Genomic DNA, 21,176 nt, shown 5'->3' with positions numbered 1-21,176 from the left:
GGTCAGTGGTTACACTGTGAACACAATGGTCAGTGGTTACACTGTGAACACGATGGTCAGCGGTTACACTGTGAACACGATGGTCAGCGGTTACACGCTGTGAACACGATGGTCAGTGGTTACACGCTGTGAACACAATGGTCAGTGGTTACACGCTGTGAACACAATGGTCAGTGGTTACACGCTGTGAACACAATGGTCAGTGGTTACACGCTGTGAACACAATAGTCAGTGGTTACACGCTGTGAACACAATGGTCAGTGGTTACACACTGAACACAATGGTCAGTGGTTACACACTGAACACAAAGGGGATGGTCAGCGGTTACACACTGAACACAAAGGCAATGGTCAGCGGTTACACTGTGAACACAATGGTCAGCGGTTACACTGTGAACACAATGGTCAGCGGTTACACTGTGAACACAATGGTCAGCGGTTACACTGTGAACACAATGGTCAGCGGTTACACTGTGAACATAATGGTCAGCGGTTACACTGTGAACACAATGGTCAGCGGTTACACTGTGAACACAATGGTCAGTGGTTACACTGTGAACACAATGGTCAGTGGTTACACTGTGAACACAATGGTCAGTGGTTACACTGTGAACACAATGGTCAGTGGTTACACACTGAACACAATGGTCAGTGGTTACACTGCGAACACAATGGTCAGTGGTTACACTGCGAACACAATGGTCAGTGGTTACACTGTGAACACAATGGTCAGTGGTTACACTGTGAACACAATGGTCAGTGGCTACACTGAACACAATGGTCAGTGGTTACACTGTGAACACAATGACCAGTGGTTACACTGTGAATACAATGGTCAGTGGCTACACTGAACACAATGGTCAGTGGTTACACTGTGAACACAATGACCAGTGGTTACACTGTGAATACAATGGTCAGTGGCTACACTGAACACAATGGTCAGCGGTCACACACTGAACACAATGGTCAGCGGTCACACACTGAACACAATGGTCAATGGTTACACACTGAACACAATGGTCAATGGTTACACACTGAACACAATAGTCAATGGTTACACACTGAACACAATGGTCAATGGTTACACACTGAACACAATGGTCAATGGTTACACACTGAACACAATGGTCAATGGATACACACTGTAAACACAATGGTCAGTGGTTACACTGAACACAATGGTCAGTGATTACACACTGCTCTTTTCAGTTTGCATAGCAATGTTCGGAAATTTAATTTAAGAGTTACATTCCAAGTAAAACTGATCAAATTACTCACATTTGAGAGGAGAAGCCAGCAACAGCACAACTGTACTGTGTCAGACAATAGCATCCCGTGGTGAATGGTGAACTACTCAAGTTCAATGAAGTTTGGACAGTTTTTGACACTTAAATATCTAGAACACACAATCTGCCCATTTTAAACTAGATCAAAAACAACTAGGAAGACCTTTTCTTCATTCCTATCGCAGTTTGTGACATCAAATTAAATAATTAGTACTTAATTAATTAAGCCACAGAAAACCATTCAAATTTTACCCATTGTGAAACAAGATCAACATTGCACTAAGTAAAAATCGTAGCTGTTGAATTGAACTGGAGAACTAAGTACAAGAAAAATTATTTTACGAGACAAGATTGCAATAGTAGAATAACCAAACTCATTTTGGTACCAAAGCTTTAATCCGTGTAACCCATTGGATTTTAATTGCCACTCAAGAATAACAATGATAACTGTAGAATTCTGTCACAGCAAACAAGGTCACAACATTAAATTGTCAACAACAAGTTGGTGCAAACTGAACCAGGCCTTTGTGATTCACATTAATGAAAGTATGATGCAGAGAAGAATGCTGAATCACCTATGCTGTAGCTGACAGTAAGGGTTTTCAGCATTAAGTTTGTGGGTTTATTTAAACACTTGATGTAAGGGAAAAGTGTTTATACTCGTAACCTACATCCCAGGGACAATGTATTATTGATGTTAAGTGAAGAGTGATTGCCTCAATGTGATTACCATGGTAACAAACCCAGGTGACAGGAAGGGTGGAATGTTGCACAGAATGATGGGATAGCATTGGCAACATGAATGTCTGTTCTGTTCATACATAGTCACCGCTAAATCATGATAAGAAATAGAGTTGACAAGCAAACACTCAAACACAAGAGATTCAGGATGTGATTCATAATCATGTTACACAGACACCAAATGTTGATGGCCGAAATTCCATGGACACCGTGATAAAACATAGCAAGCTCTTCATTACAAATTAAACCATTTACACTAGAAAGAGATGGTGTATATAAATTCACCACATATTTTTTAATATATCACTGGATTGTTACAAGTGAGGCAATGTCATATAGCATTACTAATGATGTACATGTGGTTGACCACACCTCCTATAGATTAGCCAATTCATTTTCCAGGATTGGTATGAATAAAGAGGTTTATTGTGAAAATAGAATAAGGCAAATCCCAAAAAGGTGGCCAAGGTCTCTGAATTGTGCATGGTTCTTATCCAAGATTGGATAACTAACACTAACAGTTACTTGGATGGCGGGGAATTCTTCAATTCAGTGATTTTTAAAATCGGTTCTCATCAACCTCTTAGGTGATAGAGCGCAACTGCATTCCTAACACCTAATAATTAATTTCTTTTACACGTGTATAACCAACTTAAAATAAACCAAACTAAAGCAGCCACCCCTCAACCTGATGAAAATATGTAACACACAGCATGTCAGAGAGCTGAAAGGGGTATATAAGAGACAATACCACAAGAGCACAATAAGTAAATAGACCTGTTAAAACACAACACAAGCACAGTTTTAAATTTTAGATAAAGTTCACACTGCTATCTGATCAGTTTGTTAGGATAAGTCACTAAAGGCACAGAAAAAATAAACAAGTATTAAATTAATGGTGAGTTACTCCCCCAAGCAATGCCACACACAAGCTGACCTTGTACATTACATAACAAAATAATAACAAACTGTATATTCCCATCCTAGGATACTGGAATGTAGGAAGGAGGCAACAAAAGGGGATCAGTCACTCCTGGATTTTAAATGATCCAAATTATACAGTGTCATGGTAATTCCAGACTGTAGGAAGGAGGCACTAATTGAAAAACAGGCAAGGAATTCCCTGTATTAAAACAACTGGAATATTTCTTACACTGGAAGATCCTGGAATATACGTTGAGGAATACTGGTTTGTCAGAGAGGGTGTGGATCCATAGCTGGAGGTTAGGCTGCTTGATGTAGGCGTGTTTGTAGTATTCCCGTATGAACTCCTGCGTTTCCCTGAATAACTGCCGCCGCTATACCCAGTGAAGTTGCCTGAATAACGGCCATAAGAAGCCATCTTAAATTAAATAGAAGTTCTGGTAACATAAAACCTTTGACAGTAAAATTAAATTAACTCCCGGTGAGTCTGGGTTGGCTCTAATACACAAGAGACATCTCAACGTAATGCACCTTCAGTGAAATATAAAAGCCTACACGGCATCAAAGTGAATACAGCCTGCATGGCAGTATGAACCAGCACGATTACTACGTGTATAGGTAGTGGTGACCACAGGTACAAACCAGGAGTGAACTGCACACCCTAATTTGCATATCTAAGGCCTTATACCAAAATAGCATTGGTAAGCCTGCTGCTGGCATTTTAACTCTGTCATGGTTAAGGTGGGTCAGCTCAAAAGTTTACAGTGTAATGATCATCTGACTTATCTCAGAATTATATCCTTTTCTGTACCAATAGTATAGATTTTCTTGTGCTTTGCAATTTATTTAACTTTTAACTATTGCTGTACTTTTTTTTAGTTTGAATATAATAAATAATTGCTAATTATTGGTGTATTTTATGGTTTTTCTTAATTTTGAATATGTCAAATAAAAGCTAATTTATATTTAGTGTATTTAGTTTTTTTCAAAATTGAAATATGTTAAGTAATTAATAATTTCATTTGTGTATTTCATCGTGATCTTTTTTAATTTCTGACAGGGCGGGATTTGTTATTTGCTGCTTACAGTTTGGGACAAAAATAGCCAAATTTTTGAGTAAAAAAACGCTGAAAAAGACAGCAGACACGAGTGCTTACCACTTACAAGCCAAGACTGATGCCATGTTTGTGGTCATGTCAAACCAAACAATTTTGAACGATGATGTATCATTTCACATGACTTGGGCAGATTTATTGCTCACATGACTGTGTTCTATTCGACAGACATGAACTTTCTGTGTACACTGACGATTTAGCTTGTCATAACATTTGCAGAAATTTGTTTTTTGAGTGATAATTCTGAAAATAATCGCACATATGCTTGGCTAAAGGTTCATAATATTCCATAGGAATGAATGAGAACATATAGACTGCAGACTTGCAGTAAGCTCAGAAGGTCAATTTTGGATTGTTTCCGGTCAATGATTGACAATCGTAAACCAGGTGTTACGATTAGGGTCAGGGGTTATGAGCTGATAATTATCAAACTTCCACACCATGAGATGAGCCCCATATAGAAACCCGGAAGCACTGGTATTTGCCAAGTAGCACATCCATAAAAAAAAAAGTTTGTTAAAACTATGTGATATGCATTATTGACTTGTCTTGTATTATGTTAATTGTTATGATCATAGGCACACATGACAGATATTCATTATGAAAAATAAATTACTATATCTCAATGTACCTTTTGGAGGTGATTACAACATAACACCAAACTAAGCACAGGGGAAAAATTCTGGTTTCAAAGTTTCTGACGAGTGAATTTTTTTTATTTTTAAATTGTCATAAATTTGGATTTTGAAATTTCTTTTTTGAAGTTGAAAAAATAAAATGGATGATGAAAGACGGCAATAGTTAGAACAATCAACATAAACACAGATCTTCCTTAATTCAGACTACTTTTAGTTTCCAGTTTAGGATTCACAGATTATTCAAGAATTATTTCAAGTTAAAATATTATGATACAAACTGTTACTGAACAGTTTCACACAACAGTCTTCATTTATTAGGCGAAGTCTGAAGTTGATTTTTTAGCTACAACAATTTCCACATGTGGAAAAAAATGTTAATGACATCCTTTCTTGATTAAGGTTTGAACAAGAGAGTTAGCAATGAAAAATCAGAGAAGATATTTTTTTTCTCAGGTTATAGCTACTTTTTCAATACTCCATGCATAGCAATGACAATTGATTGACCTTTGATACCAAGTCCCTCAAAATACACCTGGCAACCCTCTCTACAAGAATCATGAAGCCAAAGGGTAGATGACATCATTGTAGTCATGGTGATGCACTCAAGGTGTCTCGCGACTTCTCTGTTTATTGTTCACTATGTTTAGTTTATTCAAGACAGAGTAAACTAATTAAAACTCTTTTGATACACAGTTCAGCAAATAGCAATAAAAAACTTAACACAAATTCACATTGGCTATACTGATCACATACATGGTTTGACAACAATGTCGGCTGAACTGATCACATGGTTTCACACAACAATATCGGCTGAACTGATCACATGGTTTGACAACAATGTTGGCTGAACTGAACACATGGTTTCACACAACAATGTTGGCTGAGCTGAACACATAGTTTCACACAATAATGTCGGCTGAACTGATCACATGGTTTCACACAACAATATCGGCTGAACTGATCACATGGTTTGACAACAATGTTGGCTAAACTGAACACATGGTTTCACACAACAATGTTAGCTAAACTGACACATGGTTTAACACAACAATGTTGGCTGAACTGAGCACATGGTTTCACACAATAATGTTGGCTGAACTGAGCACATGGTTTCACACAACAATGTTGGATGAACTGAACACATGGTTTCACACAACATTAATGTTGGCTGAACTGAGCACATGGTTTCACACAACAATGTTGGCTAAACTGAATACATGGTTTGACACAACAATGTTAGCCAAACTGAACACATGGTTTGACAACAATGTCAGCTGAACTGAACACATGGTTTGACACAACAATGTCAGCTAAACTGAACACATGGTTTGACACAACAATGTTGGCTAAACTGAACTCATGGTTTGACACAATGTCGGCTGAACTGATCACATGGTTTCACACAACAATGTTGGATAAACTGAACACATGGTTTGACACAACAATGTTGGCCAAACTGAACACATGGTTTGACAACAATGTCAGCTGAACTGAACACATGGTTTGACACAACAATGTCAGCTAAACTGAACACATGGTTTGACACAACAATGTCAGCTAAACTGAACACATGGTTTGACACAACAATGTCAGCTAAACTGAACACATGGTTTGACACAACAATGTCAGCTAAACTGAACACATGGTTTGACAACAATGTCAGCTAAACTGAACACATGGTTTGACACAACAATGTCAGCTAAACTGAACACATGGTTTGACACAACAATGTTGGCTAAACTGAACACATGGTTTGACAACAATGTCAGCTGAACTGAACACATGGTTTGACACAACAATGTCAGCTAAACTGAACACATGGTTTGACACAACAATGTCAGCTAAACTGAACACATGGTTTGACACAACAATGTCAGCTAAACTGAACACATGGTTTGACAACAATGTCAGCTAAACTGAACACATGGTTTGACACAACAATGTCAGCTAAACTGAACACATGGTTTGACACAACAATGTTGGCTAAACTGAACACATGGTTTGACAACAATGTCAGCTGAACTGAACACATGGTTTCACACAACAATGTTAGCTAAACTGACACATGGTTTAACACAACAATGTTGGCTGAACTGAGCACATGGTTTCACACAATAATGTTGGCTGAACTGAGCACATGGTTTCACACAACAATGTTGGATGAACTGAACACATGGTTTCACACAACATTAATGTTGGCTGAACTGAGCACATGGTTTCACACAACAATGTTGGCTAAACTGAATACATGGTTTGACACAACAATGTTAGCCAAACTGAACACATGGTTTGACAACAATGTCAGTTGAACTGAACACATGGTTTGACACAACAATGTCAGCTAAACTGAACACATGGTTTGACACAACAATGTTGGCTAAACTGAACTCATGGTTTGACACAACAATGTGGGCTGAACTGATCACATGGTTTCACACAACAATGTCGGCTGAACTGATCACATGGTTTCACACAACAATGTTGGCTAAACTGAACACATGGTTTGACACAACAATGTTGGCCAAACTGAACACATGGTTTGACAACAATGTCAGCTGAACTGAACACATGGTTTGACAACAATGTCAGCTGAACTGAACACATGGTTTGACACAACAATGTCAGCTAAACTGAACACATGGTTAGACACAACAATGTCAGCTAAACTGAACACATGGTTAGACACAACAATGTCAGCTAAACTGAGCACATGGTTTGACACAACAATGTCAGCTAAACTGAACACATGGTTTGACACAACAATGTCAGCTAAACTGAACACATGGTTTGACAACAATGTCAGCTAAACTGAACACATGGTTTGACAACAATGTCAGCTAAACTGAACACATGGTTTGACACAACAATGTCAGCTAAACTGAACACATGGTTTGACACAACAATGTTGGCTAAACTGAACACATGGTTTGACAACAATGTCAGCTGAACTGAACACATGGTTTGACAGAACAATGTTGGCTAAACTGAACACATGGTTTGACACAACAATGTTGGCTAAACTGAACACATGGTTGACACAACAATGTTGGCTAAACTGAACACATGGTTGACACAACAATGTTGGCTAAACTGAACACATGGTTTGACAACAATGTTGGCTAAACTGAACACATGGTTTCACACAACATTAATGTTGGCTGAACTGAACACATGGCTTGGCACAACAATGTAGGCTAAACTGAACACATGGTTTGACACAACAATGTCAGCTAAACTGAACACATGGTTTGACACAACAATGTCAGCTAAACTGAACACATCGTTGACACAACAATGTCAGCTAAACTGAACACATGGTTTGACACAACAATGTCAGCTAAATTGAACACATGGTTTGACACAACAATGTTGGCTAAACTGAACACATGGTTTGACAACAATGTCAGCTGAACTGAACACATGGTTTGACACAACAATGTTGGCTGAACTGAACACATGGCTTGGCACAACAATGTAGGCTAAACTGAACACATGGTTTGACACAACAATGTCAGCTAAACTGAACACATGGTTTGACACAACAATGTCAGCTAAACTGAACACATGGTTTGACAACAATGTCAGCTAAACTGAACACATGGTTTGACACAACAATGTCAGCTAAACTGAACACATCGTTGACACAACAATGTCAGCTAAACTGAACACATGGTTTGACACAACAATGTCAGCTAAATTGAACACATGGTTTGACACAACAATGTTGGCTAAACTGAACACATGATTTGACACAACAATGTTGGCTAAACTGAACACATGGTTTGACAACAATGTCAGCTGAACTGAACACATGGTTTGACACAACAATGTCGGCTGAACTGAACACATGGTTTGACACAACAATGTTGGCTAAACTGAACACATGGTTTGACACAACAATGTTGACTAAACTGAACACATGGTTTGACAACAATGTTGGCTAAACTGAACACATGGTTTCACACAACATTAATGTTGGCTGAACTGAACACATGGCTTGGCACAACAATGTAGGCTAAACTGAACACATGGTTTCACACATTAATGTTCAGCGGTCACAATTGATTAATCATGCATTGATTATGCAAATTAGGTAATTAATATGTACTGATATGACACTAAAAACTATCAGGTCTGTGCAGTGTCATATGACATCTATGTACCAAGTTTCATTGAAATGTGATGATTACTACTTGAAATATCAAAAGCTGCAAATTAAATAATTTTGCAAATTAGGTAATGATTATTGCACAGATTTTTACCCAAAACTGATCAAATCTGTGCATTAGTTCAGAGCATCTATGTGCCAAGTTTCATCGAAATTCAACTAGTGGTTCTTTAGATATCAGTGGAACAATCATGGAACAGCAAAAAATCAGCTAATTATCATGCAAATTAGGTAATTAATTAGCATGGATTTTTACCAAAGCCTGATCAAATCTGCGCATTGGCCCATAGCATCTATGCACCACGTTTCATCAAAAATCAATGTATGGTTCTTGAGATATCAGTGGAACACACAGACACAGCAGACAGACACACTAACTGCAAAAACTCCCTTTTTGTGCTTCGCACACGAGAGTCAATAATTATTTTCCAATATTGTTCTTGCATCACAAATATTAGTATAATATTATATAATATGTATAATTATTAGTATACTATTTAGTTATTTTCATTTTATTTTAATATTTCACCAAATAAAATGAATTCATAGAGCTTTTTTCAGACTGTCTGCGCAATTTGCACTTCATGTCAACAACATTGTTGACAAACAAAACCCAACCTAATTCTAAAATACCAGATAGAAATAATAAAGTTAGCAATGGGCACTTCTACATTTACAAAAATACAGTCAATCTATCTTGTAACACAAAGCACTTTTAAGATTTACCATCATGGCAGAAACTGACAAGATGAATGCAAATAGTGTGATTGATGGAAGCACTGAAGTAAACAGGTGTAGTAATCAAGTACAACAATACTATACTATCACTTTGAGTATGGACTTCCACTTGAGTATAGACTTCCACTTCATAATAGTGCACCACACAAAGCTATACAATCTTAATCAATACGAAAGGGTCTAGTGTATATACAGCAGACCACTGCACCAATCAGCATACAAGTAAATTTGTGTTGATATTTGAATATTTTCACTAAGTTTACATTGTAACTATTTTGAAGCCAGATTCCCACATACAAATAAAATATACTGATATTGAATTTAATGAAAATGAAAAGAGAAGTTCAGGACACACAACAAACAATTATTATCCTGCACCCAATGTACCCTACACGTTTTTTTAACAATATCATTCAAACTTGTCAAGAAAGCAATAATCTGCGTATTACACATCCCACTGATTTCTGGATTTGGCAATCAACAAAAAACAATGACACTGTACATGGGTGATTGTAATAGAATCAGGTAACAGAAATAACTGTACAGCAAGAGTTTCCAACATAGCAGAACATATTGATTGTTGTTTATAACACAGCATACAGTCGGACCATACAAACATAGTGAACCAAACACAAAGGACTTAAGTCTATAATCTGATGTAGTAATAACAATGCTGTCCTGAGACTAAACAGCACACCCAGGTCATCAGACTCGCATGGCATATTCAATACATCAGACAAACAAGATTCAACAGGATTCTTTCACTAAAATTAATTTCTTTAAAACTAAAGTTCTTTCTTCCAAATGTTTTTATATCCCTCATTTCAAATCGATTTCATTTGGTTCTCATTCATTCTTGGCACTCAACATCTCTCAATGTAAATCAAAATCATTCTTGTCACTAATTAGTCATTCATGTCACTCACTATCACTTAGAGCAAATCAGTCATTTCCGACACTGTCAAATGCAAATCAAAGTAATTTTTGTCAGTCACTAATTGCAAATCAGTCACTCATGTCACTCACTCCCACTCATTGCAAAAACAAAATAATATCATAATTTCCTCTCATGTTCATCCATCACTTCTTACCTTAATGTCTTCAAGTTCATTTTTCCTTTGTTTCTCCTCTTCTTTTTTCCTTTCCTCTACATTTCTTTTTTCCTCTTCTTCCTTTAACTTCTCTTCTTCTTTCCGTCTTTCTTCCTCTTTTTTGTCCTCTTCTTCATCTAGCTGTTAAAATACGAATGATCCGCAATTTATTTTAAACTATGGACATGTATGTCAAAGTTTGGAAAATATACCACTAGGAATGGATGAATGAAACAGCAGGTTAAGAAAAAAAGAAAGAAAGCATTGTTGAAGCTGGAACATGTTAATGAGAAGGAAGCATGTTGCAATATTTTGAGAAGCACGAAACCACGTTGAGATGCACGGAACCGCACGTTGAGATGCACGGAACCACACGTTGTGATGCACAGAACCACACGTTGAGATGCACAGAACCACACGTTGAGAAGCACGAAACCACGTTGAGATGCACGGAACCGCACGTTGAGATGCACGGAACCGCACGTTGAGATGCACGAAACCGCATGCTGGGATGCAAGGAACCACACGTTGAGATGCACAGAAACCGCACCTCGAGATGCAAGGAACCGCACGCTGGAATGCAAGGAACCGCACGCTGGAATGCAAGGAACCGCACGCTGGGATGCAAGGAACCGCACGCTGGGATGCAAGGAACCGCACGCTGGGATGCAAGGAACCGCACGCTGGGATGCAAGGAACCGCACGCTGGGATGCAAGGAACCGCACGCTGGGATGCAAGGAACCGCACACTGGGATGCAAGGAACCGCACGCTGAGATGCAAAGAACCATATGTTGAGATGCACGAAATCACACGCTGAGATGCACAGAACCACATGTTGAGATGCAAGAAACCACATGTTGAGATGCAAGAAACCACACGTTGAGATGCACGGAACCAGACGTTGAGATGCACGGAACCAGACGTTGAGATGCACGGAACCAGACGTTGAGATGCACGGAACCACACGTTGAGATGCACGGAACCACACGTTGAGATGCACGGAACCACACGTTGAGATGCACGGAACCACACGTTGAGATGCACGGAACCACACGTTGAGATGCACGGAACCACACGTTGAGATGCACGGAACCACACGTTGAGATGCACGGAACAACACGTTGAGATGCACGGAACCACACGTTGAGATGCACGGAACCACACGTTGAGATGCACGGAACCACACATTGAGATGCATGGAACCACACGTTGAGATGCATGGAACCACAGGTTGAGATGCAGAGAACCATGTTAAAATGCACAGGACTAAGTTGAGATACATGGAACCACGCACAGAACAATGTCAAAATGCGAGAGCATATTGAAAAGTGAGAACAAGTTGAGGGAAATTATAAATTACAAGATAGAAAGGAACACAAGAGTTACAGAAATGCATTGTGAAATATTTTTGATATAAAAATTAGTACTCCTACCTCATCCATGTGTATAACTCCTGTACCCGCTCTCTTCCTTTCTCGTATCTGTTTCCGCCGACTACTTAATGACTTTCTGTAACTTGCATCATCTCCTGTAATGAATTACAAAACGACAATAGCTGTCAATTCATCAGGAAAAATAAAAGCCTTTTTTTTTCTTTAGCATATAAATAAAATTTGCTGATACTCCTTTTAAAAAAAAAAATAATAACAAGCAGCCTATCGGCTGAGATAGCTCCGCTGTTAGCAATGCACATTTCAATTAAAGAACTGAAGACATCTTTAGAAAATGAACAATATGTATAGTATCAAAGCAATCTGACTTTTAACAATTTTTAACAAGAAGTCGAAAATATCACTTTTTACAAAAAATGACAAAAATATTCACTAAAATTAAAGAATTAAAGATATCATCACAAAATTACAAATCTGAGGGAGGTCCACATGTAGTACCTATATATGTAATATCAAAGCAATTGGACTTGCGGTTTTTAACAAGAAGTCGAAAATATCACTTTTTACCAAAAATGACAAAAATATTCACCAAAATTAGAGAATTTAAGATATCATAATGAAATGAACAAATCTGAGAGAGGTCTACCCAAGGTACATATACACCAAGTATCAAAGCATTCAGGCTTGTAGTTTTCAAGAAGAAGTAGAAAAAGTAAAACATTGACACGGACGACGGACAATCACTCATATGATAAGCTCCGCTCGACAAAGTCGACAGCGGAGCCAAAAAAAATGGACAAGCATATGTCCCGCACGATGTTTGTGAATGTGAGCAGTCCAGGTATTTTCAAGATATGGGTGGGGGAGGCAGAGACATGCAGAAGTTGATCCATAAGTTCCTGTCTCCAGATTTTTGGCAATTTCACTATTTCAAACTATAAGTAACTGCAAAAAGGAATTTTTCTGTGAGAAACTGTAGGCATAATTAATTCACTGAAATGTACTAATTTTTTGACAGAATTGAGGGGCAGGTAATTATTGTTTGATCAATTGGATGACCCCCCCCCCCCCCAACACTAACACAGTACAAGTAAAAAGGTTATTCAAACTATTGTAGAAATAGTTTTCAAACATATCAACTGCTAACACTGTTTTTTCTCATTGATTTTGGTATGTTTGCGAAGGTTTTCAGCAGATGTACTGCATTCTTAGCAAACCACTGTTTTTCATGTAAACACTCACCTGCAGATATTCTGGATCCTCGTTTTCTTTCCTCTTGGGGTTCTTCTTTGAGTTCTTCTTTCTTTTCCGCATCCCTGTAACTATAGCGACTGGTATAAGGCGATGATATTGTTGTAGTGTCGCTATGAGGAGACTTGGCAATGTAGGATGTGGAGTTATCGGTATCACTATGATACCGCATTCTCCAAGGTATGTAACTGCTTCTAGAAGTCTCCTCTTCAGCAGTCTCATCTTTAGACGTTTTCTGTTGTAACAGGATAAAAAATACTGCGTTCAAATGTCAGAGTTGATCACGACCAAATCTTGTTTTTATTTCCAGTCATGATTGATGACAATTGTCAACTGAATAAGATTTTCAGGATGTACTGGTAGTTAGTGAATTCATATAACCCAAATATTATCAAGACTGGCAAGAAGAACAAAAGACGCAAGATGCAAGTATGATCAAGACAAATTAGTGTCATCCAGTCAGAGTATAAAATTGAATCAAAGATTATCACAAATTCTGCATGTAATTATATTTTAGTACATTGTAATGTTGCATACATGACTGCCATTCATAGTTTTACATTAGGATGAGTACAAATAATACAGCATAATTCAGCACTGCAGTGATTTGACCAAACTAGACCAAACTTTTCCTTTTCAGAAAATCATGCTGTCTTAAATCAAAACAAACACAATAGCGCCACAAGTGGTGAAATATTAACAAACAATATTAATTTTAAAATTGTCAGCAATTGAATTATTTTTCTCAGAATTATACGATTTGTGAGTTAGAAGGTTAATATAAAAGTACTAGGAAGAAATGCACTGCAAACCAACACTAGGACACAATGTCATTGTCCTGTCTAAACCAAACACCAACAAGACTGAGAAAAGTATTCTATATAGGTATTTTACATAAGAAGCACAGTTGTGGAGAATGCACTGGAAAAATATTTAGTTAAGAACAGTATCTGGTTTTGACAGGTTTCTAGTTAACATAGTATCTGGTTTTGACAGGTTTCTAGTTAACATAGTATCTGGTTTTGACAGGTTTCTAGTTAACATAGTGTCTGGTTCAGACAGGTTTCTAGTTAACATAGTGTCTGGTTTAGACAGGTTTCTGGTTAACATATTGTCTGGTTTAGACAGGTTTCTGGTTAATGTAGTGTCTGGTTCACAGTATCTGGTTTTGACAGGTTTCTAGTTAACATAGTGTCTGGTTTAGACAGGTTTCTGGTTAATGTAGTGTCTGGTTCACAGTGTCTGGTTCAGACAGGTTTCTAGTTAACATAGTGTCTGGTTTAAACAGGTTTCTGGTTGGAACATACTTTTGGTTGAACACAGTCCAGAAATATTTCAGGTTAACAAAAAGTCAAGTGTAGAGAAGTTTTTGAATAAGACACTTTCTGGTTTAGACAGATTATTACATATGCAAGACACAATTAGAGGTAAATTATAAATATCACAATATCTCTAATAAGTAGTTATGGTGGCAGAGATAAAATCTACAAACCCAGGTAATATCACGGGGATGCAATTTGGGTTATGTATGTCAAACACAACACATAAAAGTTATATTGAACCATAGGTAAACCATGCTCTGATAATGACACACAGTAATTATTGACTACACAATAATTCACATAAAGTAAGCAATACCAACCAACCTTGTACCAGACAAACCAAGTGTTCTGCAACTATGATCATCTCAGTTTAATACCTGCTTTAGATGCCTGATTATTCCAGCACCATGTCTTTTATGACACGTTCATACATAAACCTTGATTCATGGATTACCTATTACTAATTCTGCTTATAATTATAATTTGGTACATTGTAATATCACATACATGATGTCGACTCATACCCTGGGTGAGTATGCCACAGACTCAATGGGAAGGCCAATTCCACTAGCCGAGATTCATTCACTTATGAATGTGACTTAGGGAGAACCTTGGTTAAGGTCTGCAGGTGCTTGTGTTCGACCGAGCCTGGTTTGACACCAGGATAACGCATTCAAATTGCCATTTGATAGAGAGATGGGCATAGAGCCCTGTCATGTAGTCACAAATCTCAATATGACTCCTGTAGCACAAAAATGCTCTATGTGTTAGCACTAGCACTTGCACATACAAAAAAAGTCAGGGGAGACAACAATGACATTCAATGTCCCAACTGTTGCTGGCACACAATAAAAAAATCTAACTTAAAATGTTTCCAGATTAGGACTTGATGAAAGGCAATTACTGATACATAGATTATTGTTAAATTCACTCTTCCACAGCAAACCTTAATACTTGCAATAACTGAATCATCAACTAATGATTATTTTTGGAGGTTGTTGAATTGGTTGAACACAAATTTGGTTGAATAATAAATGGGATTTTGTCAGTGGTATCATGACTGTCGAATTTAAAGATCGCTATGAAGGTAATTTCAAAGATGCAAATACTTTTAATACATTTCTGGTGGTTGAATTGGAAAATAAATTATTATTCTCTATCAGTGGTTTCAATAATAGAGGAATTACAGTACAACACAACACTCATCAGCAAGACTGTTATTTTGATGTCAATGTATTCTTATTTATCAAGAATAGTAGGTATGAGACGAGGTTTGTACGTAGTTTACATCATGAAACCAAGCATCTTAGCCTTGGATGTCAAACATTGGTGTCTTTTTAATAGGTTTATAATCACTTCAACATTTTAAAAAGTTGTGCCTTCCCACTGAATACTAGGATTTGACTTTGCCTGGCAGACACATGATGGAATGCAACAACTTTATCAGTTCACCAACATGTGTTTGGTTTCAAATGTCTCAAGATATCTCAAACATGACAGTATATGCATCAAACTATTAACCAATCAAATTGTTTAAATCTGTCATTTTACAAGAAACAGTGAATTCTGGGTAATTTAGACAGTCATGAAACAGCTTTTCTCAGCATAATCAATTTAACTAAACAAAGGATTCTGGGATATGTTCATCTACGAGTGTGCACCACTTGAGGGCAGTATGTCATTCTCAACTGGGAATTAGGCCCCCAGAAATTGAACTAATTTCCACCACAGATTGATTAAAGCACATTGGTTTTATAATAAAGTATAGCTCCAGAGTTAGAGGTACAAACACTGTTTATATGTAAACAAGATATTACTGTTACAAACATTGCTTTCCACTTGTATTTTTATCAGTAATTTCACTATTTTGAAACTACCAGATTTTAAATTTATATATTTGCCAGTTAAACAAGTTCCTTTGGAACTTTACAGTTTGATTTAATGTAATGTAGTATGTCTTAGCACAGTAAATAATTAAATGCATTTTCAGTATTAACTATCCCATAATCTGGATATATTTACAAAGAATTAACGATTTTAATATCCAATGAGTTCAAGTGTCTTTAGATTCAACTCAGTAGGGCAGAATCTGAAAGTATTCACTATAGCGCCCTCTACCAACATTCCAGATATGCAAAGCTGAATCATAACAAGACACATGCCCATATATGGAAGAGACAGTTGCTGTCAAGTTTATGCAAATTATGACTCAACCATTTTAAACAAGACAGGCAAACAAATGTGATTTTATCTTCAATGCGATCTTGAGTGGGGGCATTATTGATTTAATCTTAACCATTAACAAATGCTGAAACATTTCTTCAATCTTCTGTTATAAGCCCTCTCATCATCCGAACCCCCTTTTATAAAAACAACAATATTTCACCCCTCCTTTTGAATGGTATAGCCTATAATATCACACATACCCTATGATACATCAATTGGAAGGTTATCCATCAACACTTGCAGTATCTACACTCAGAAAGTTGGCATGGCAACATAAATGACTGAATACATGTCCAGAAAGGAAAGAACTTTAGAAGAATGTACCACAAGTTGAATGGTTTCATCTTACTACTGTTCATATCAATGTACTTTTCTTGTTCTATCAGCATGCATCCAATCACACTTTAGTGGCATCTACTGAACCATTTAGGCTCAACTTTTCAACAAGTAATTTACGCAAGCACATACGCTCCAATAGTTTGCAAATACAGTACGCTACACTCCTACAATATTAACAGAAATGAAGTATACTGTAAAATGACTAATTTTCACTGGGTTTAAATTTCGCTGATTTACCATTTCAGGCATATTCAGTGGGTTTTAAATTCACGGTTTTATCATTTAGATAATGTGTTCTATGCTAAATTTTACATATTTACTGCCTTTTAATTTAGTGCACTTTCCAGTCATAAGCAAAATTAAAACTCAGTGAATAATTAAACCTTTTACAGTATACAAGTTTTATATCCTACCAAATGTCAGTTTCTCAGCTATGGGGCACCCCCTAAAATCTAATGGAATATGCCAGCAGTGAGTGATAGGTTTTGAGATCTAGATATCATATAACATGAGAATACATAGACTATGATAGCTGATGACGTATGGTAACACATGGTACTTACTAACAACCAGCTGTCTCTAATAAATAAATATATCCTACATCCATTATAAAGTCACTCCATCTGGCCAACTGTGACTAATTTCTTGTTTAGCAAATTATATCAGACTAATTTTACAAACGGGTATGGGCAAAGCATTGTCAGTACACAGCCGGTCACTATTTTTGACATTGTCAGCGCTATGTTTTTTTTTTTTTACAACTTAGTTGTTTATTTTAGAGTTAACAAATATGTATATTTTCAGCCGGACTAGTTCATGTCACAATGTTCTTATTTTCAACCAATTTACATAAAATTTTTGGTAATACTGAATGAATTTTGGATTTAGCACTTCATGGATTTAATATTTCATTTAGTTGGAGACAAATATTCATCGATTTTATCAAGTCAGTGAAAACAGAAACATTTTGTAGCAGTCAATATTTCCTTTTGGAGATCTTTAAAAAGTGTGAGTCATGCGACTCAAGAAAGTATCAAATCACGAAAATAGAAACACATTATTTGCGAAATGCAAAATTATTTTCAAATTATCCCCCACTTTAACTATACAGTGAAACAAAAGCAAATTTTAAACTAGTTGCAACTATTCTCTGCTTTCCACACAATCTCAATCATTTTTATCATTCACGGCTTTTTTTCTCTACAACGAACAATCTATTAACCAACCAGCTGAGACTGTAACCTACATTCCATGCATAGCTCAGCCAGAACAACTGTGAAAGGTCAATGACCTACAGAACAGCCAGCTTCTCCAGTTGTTTCACAGAATTGTTGGAATTTTTCTAGAAATAGATGGCAATGCTAGCCAGCTGCAACCAATATTTGTCTGTCAAAAGGCAAACATTGTGCTTTTGTTTCCCTTCATATATCAACTGTTGCATCGCAGTTGTTCTGAACAAATTTGCGAATATAGCAAGTTATATACCATTACCCTAATTTGATGTTTGAGTTTAGTGTGAGAATACACTTGGGAAAGTCAGAGACTTTAGGACCCAGCGAGTGACAGTTGTATACCATTACCCAAATTTGATGGAGTTCAGTGTGAAAATAAACTTGGTGAAGTAGCAGTGACTTTTGGGCCCAGCGAGTGACAGTTGTATACCATTACCATAAATTGATGGAGTGCAGTGTGAAAATAAATTTTGGAAAGTCTGTGTGAGAATAAACTTGGGAAAGTCAGTGTGAGAATAAACTTGGGAAAGTCAGTGTGAGAATAAACTTGGGAAAGTCAGTGTGAGAATAAACTTGGGAAAGTCAGTGTGAGAATAAACTTGGGAAAGTCAGTGTGAGAATAAACTTGGGAAAGTCAGTGTGAGAATAAACTTGGGAAAGTCAGTGTGAGAATAAACTTGGGAAAGTCAGTGTGAGAATAAACTTGGGAAAGTCAGTGTGAGAATAAACTTGGGAAAGTCAGTGTGAGAATAAACTTGGGAAAGCCAGTGTGAGAATAAACTTGGGAAAGTCAGTGTGAGAATAAACTTGGGAAAGTCAGTGTGAGAATAAACTTGGGAAAGTCAGTGTGAGAATAAACTTGGGAAAGTCAGTGTGAGAATAAACTTGAAAAAGTCAGTGTGAGAATAAACCTGGGAAAGTCAGTGTGAGAATAAACTTGAGAAAGTCAGTGTGAGAATAAACTTGGGAAAGTCAGTGTGAGAATAAACTTGGGAAAGCCAGTGTGAGAATAAACCTGGGAAAGTCAGTGTGAGAATAAACTTGAGAAAGTCAGTGTGAGAATAAACTTGGGAAAGTCAGTGTGAGAATAAACTTGGGAAAGCCAGTGTGAGAATAAACCTGGGAAAGTCAGTGTGAGAATAAACTTGAGAAAGTCAGTGTGAGAATAAACTTGGGAAAGTCAGTGTGAGAATAAACTTGGGAAAGTCAGTGTGAGAATAAACTTGGGAAAGTCAGTGTGAGAATAAACTTGGGAAAGTCAGTGTGAGAATAAACTTGGGAAAGTCAGTGTGAGAATAAACTTGGGAAAGTCAGTGTGAGAATAAACTTGGGAAAGTCAGTGTGAGAATAAACTTGGGAAAGTCAGTGTGAGAATAAACTTGGGAAAGTCAGTGTGAGAATAAACTTGGGAAAGTCAGTGTGAGAATAAACTTGGGAAAGCCAGTGTGAGAATAAACTTGGGAAAGTCAGTGTGAGAATAAACTTGGGAAAGTCAGTGTGAGAATAAACTTGGGAAAGTCAGTGTGAGAATAAACTTGGGAAAGTCAGTGTGAGAATAAACTTGAAAAAGTCAGTGTGAGAATAAACCTGGGAAAGTCAGTGTGAGAATAAACTTGAGAAAGTCAGTGTGAGAATAAACTTGGGAAAGTCAGTGTGAGAATAAACTTGGGAAAGCCAGTGTGAGAATAAACCTGGGAAAGTCAGTGTGAGAATAAACTTGAGAAAGTCAGTGTGAGAATAAACTTGGGAAAGTCAGTGTGAGAATAAACTTGGGAAAGCCAGTGTGAGAATAAACTTGGGAAAGTCAGTGTGAGAATAAACTTGGGAAAGTCAGTGTGAGAATAAACTTGGGAAAGTCAGTGTAAGAATAAACTTGGGAAAGTCAGTGTGAGAATAAACTTGGGAAAGTCAGTGTAGGAATAAACTTGACTTTTGAACCCAGCGAGTGACAGTTGTATACCATTACCCAAATTCGATGGAGTTCAGTGCGAGAATAAACTTGGGAAAGCCAGTGCGACTTTTAGACCTTAGTGAGTGACATTTTTAAAATTTAATAATTTTCACTGACTGCATTTCAATTAATTTTATACAAAACATTTCGGTCAACTGGAAAATGTAAATTCAAATTTAAACAAGATGATAATAATATTATAGATTTTAGATTATAATTTTTAATAACGTCAGTAAAGTTTTTATTATCTTGTACAGTTTTCACTTGTTGGCATTGACAATACTTAGTTTTCGGTTTTCAATAAGATAGACATCACTACTGACCTAGTTTTAAATACTTGTTAGACTGCTTTGGTTCTAGTTTTTATATGAATAGTGTGTTTTGAAGCATAAAATTGATACCAGTAATGGGTTCACAGACACTTCTCATAAAACCATAAGTAGGGCAGGGCGGCAATGTCATAAAAGATCAATCCTCACTAACTTCAAGAGCTCCATCATAAAACTAATTTTACAGTAACACTTGTTGTACAGCAATGTTTTAGTGGATTGCATCAGATGATCAGAGTGATTTACAGTCACCTAGCACATGCCATTGCCATTGAGGAAGATGATCCAAAGATACATCAATTGATGATAAAATACTGACAGATTCAATCTCTCACTAAATTGTGTTCAATGGTATGTCAAGCAAAAGTTGCCATAATTTAATGGTGTGGGTGTAAATAAAAGTATAAGCTGCACCGATTGAAGAGCTGGTGAA

The 21,176-nt window shown here is 37.0% G+C and overlaps 1 protein-coding gene across 12 annotated transcripts in view; it reads right to left on the bottom strand.

Moving 5' to 3' along the window:
* Positions 1–21,176, bottom strand: part of LOC100373979 (protein phosphatase 1 regulatory subunit 12A-like) — a 116,254-nt gene that overhangs the window by 25,347 nt on the left and 69,731 nt on the right. For all 12 annotated transcript variants that reach the window (XM_085506583.1, XM_085506585.1, XM_085506586.1 and 9 more), the window contains 3 exons: positions 13,336–13,579; positions 12,136–12,230; positions 10,701–10,841 (listed from right to left, as the gene is read on the bottom strand). In XM_085506583.1, coding sequence (XP_085362709.1) covers positions 10,701–10,841; positions 12,136–12,230; positions 13,336–13,579 — 480 coding nt within the window. The remainder of the gene's footprint in view (positions 1–10,700; positions 10,842–12,135; positions 12,231–13,335; positions 13,580–21,176) is intronic.

Source organism: Saccoglossus kowalevskii, chromosome 12 (genome assembly GCF_978046115.1).
Source record: "Saccoglossus kowalevskii chromosome 12, keSacKowa6.1, whole genome shotgun sequence".
Classification (NCBI taxonomy): Eukaryota; Metazoa; Hemichordata; class Enteropneusta; family Harrimaniidae; genus Saccoglossus; species Saccoglossus kowalevskii.
The sequence above is the reverse complement of the archived record's forward strand: the minus strand, read 5'-3'. Positions and strand labels throughout refer to the sequence as shown.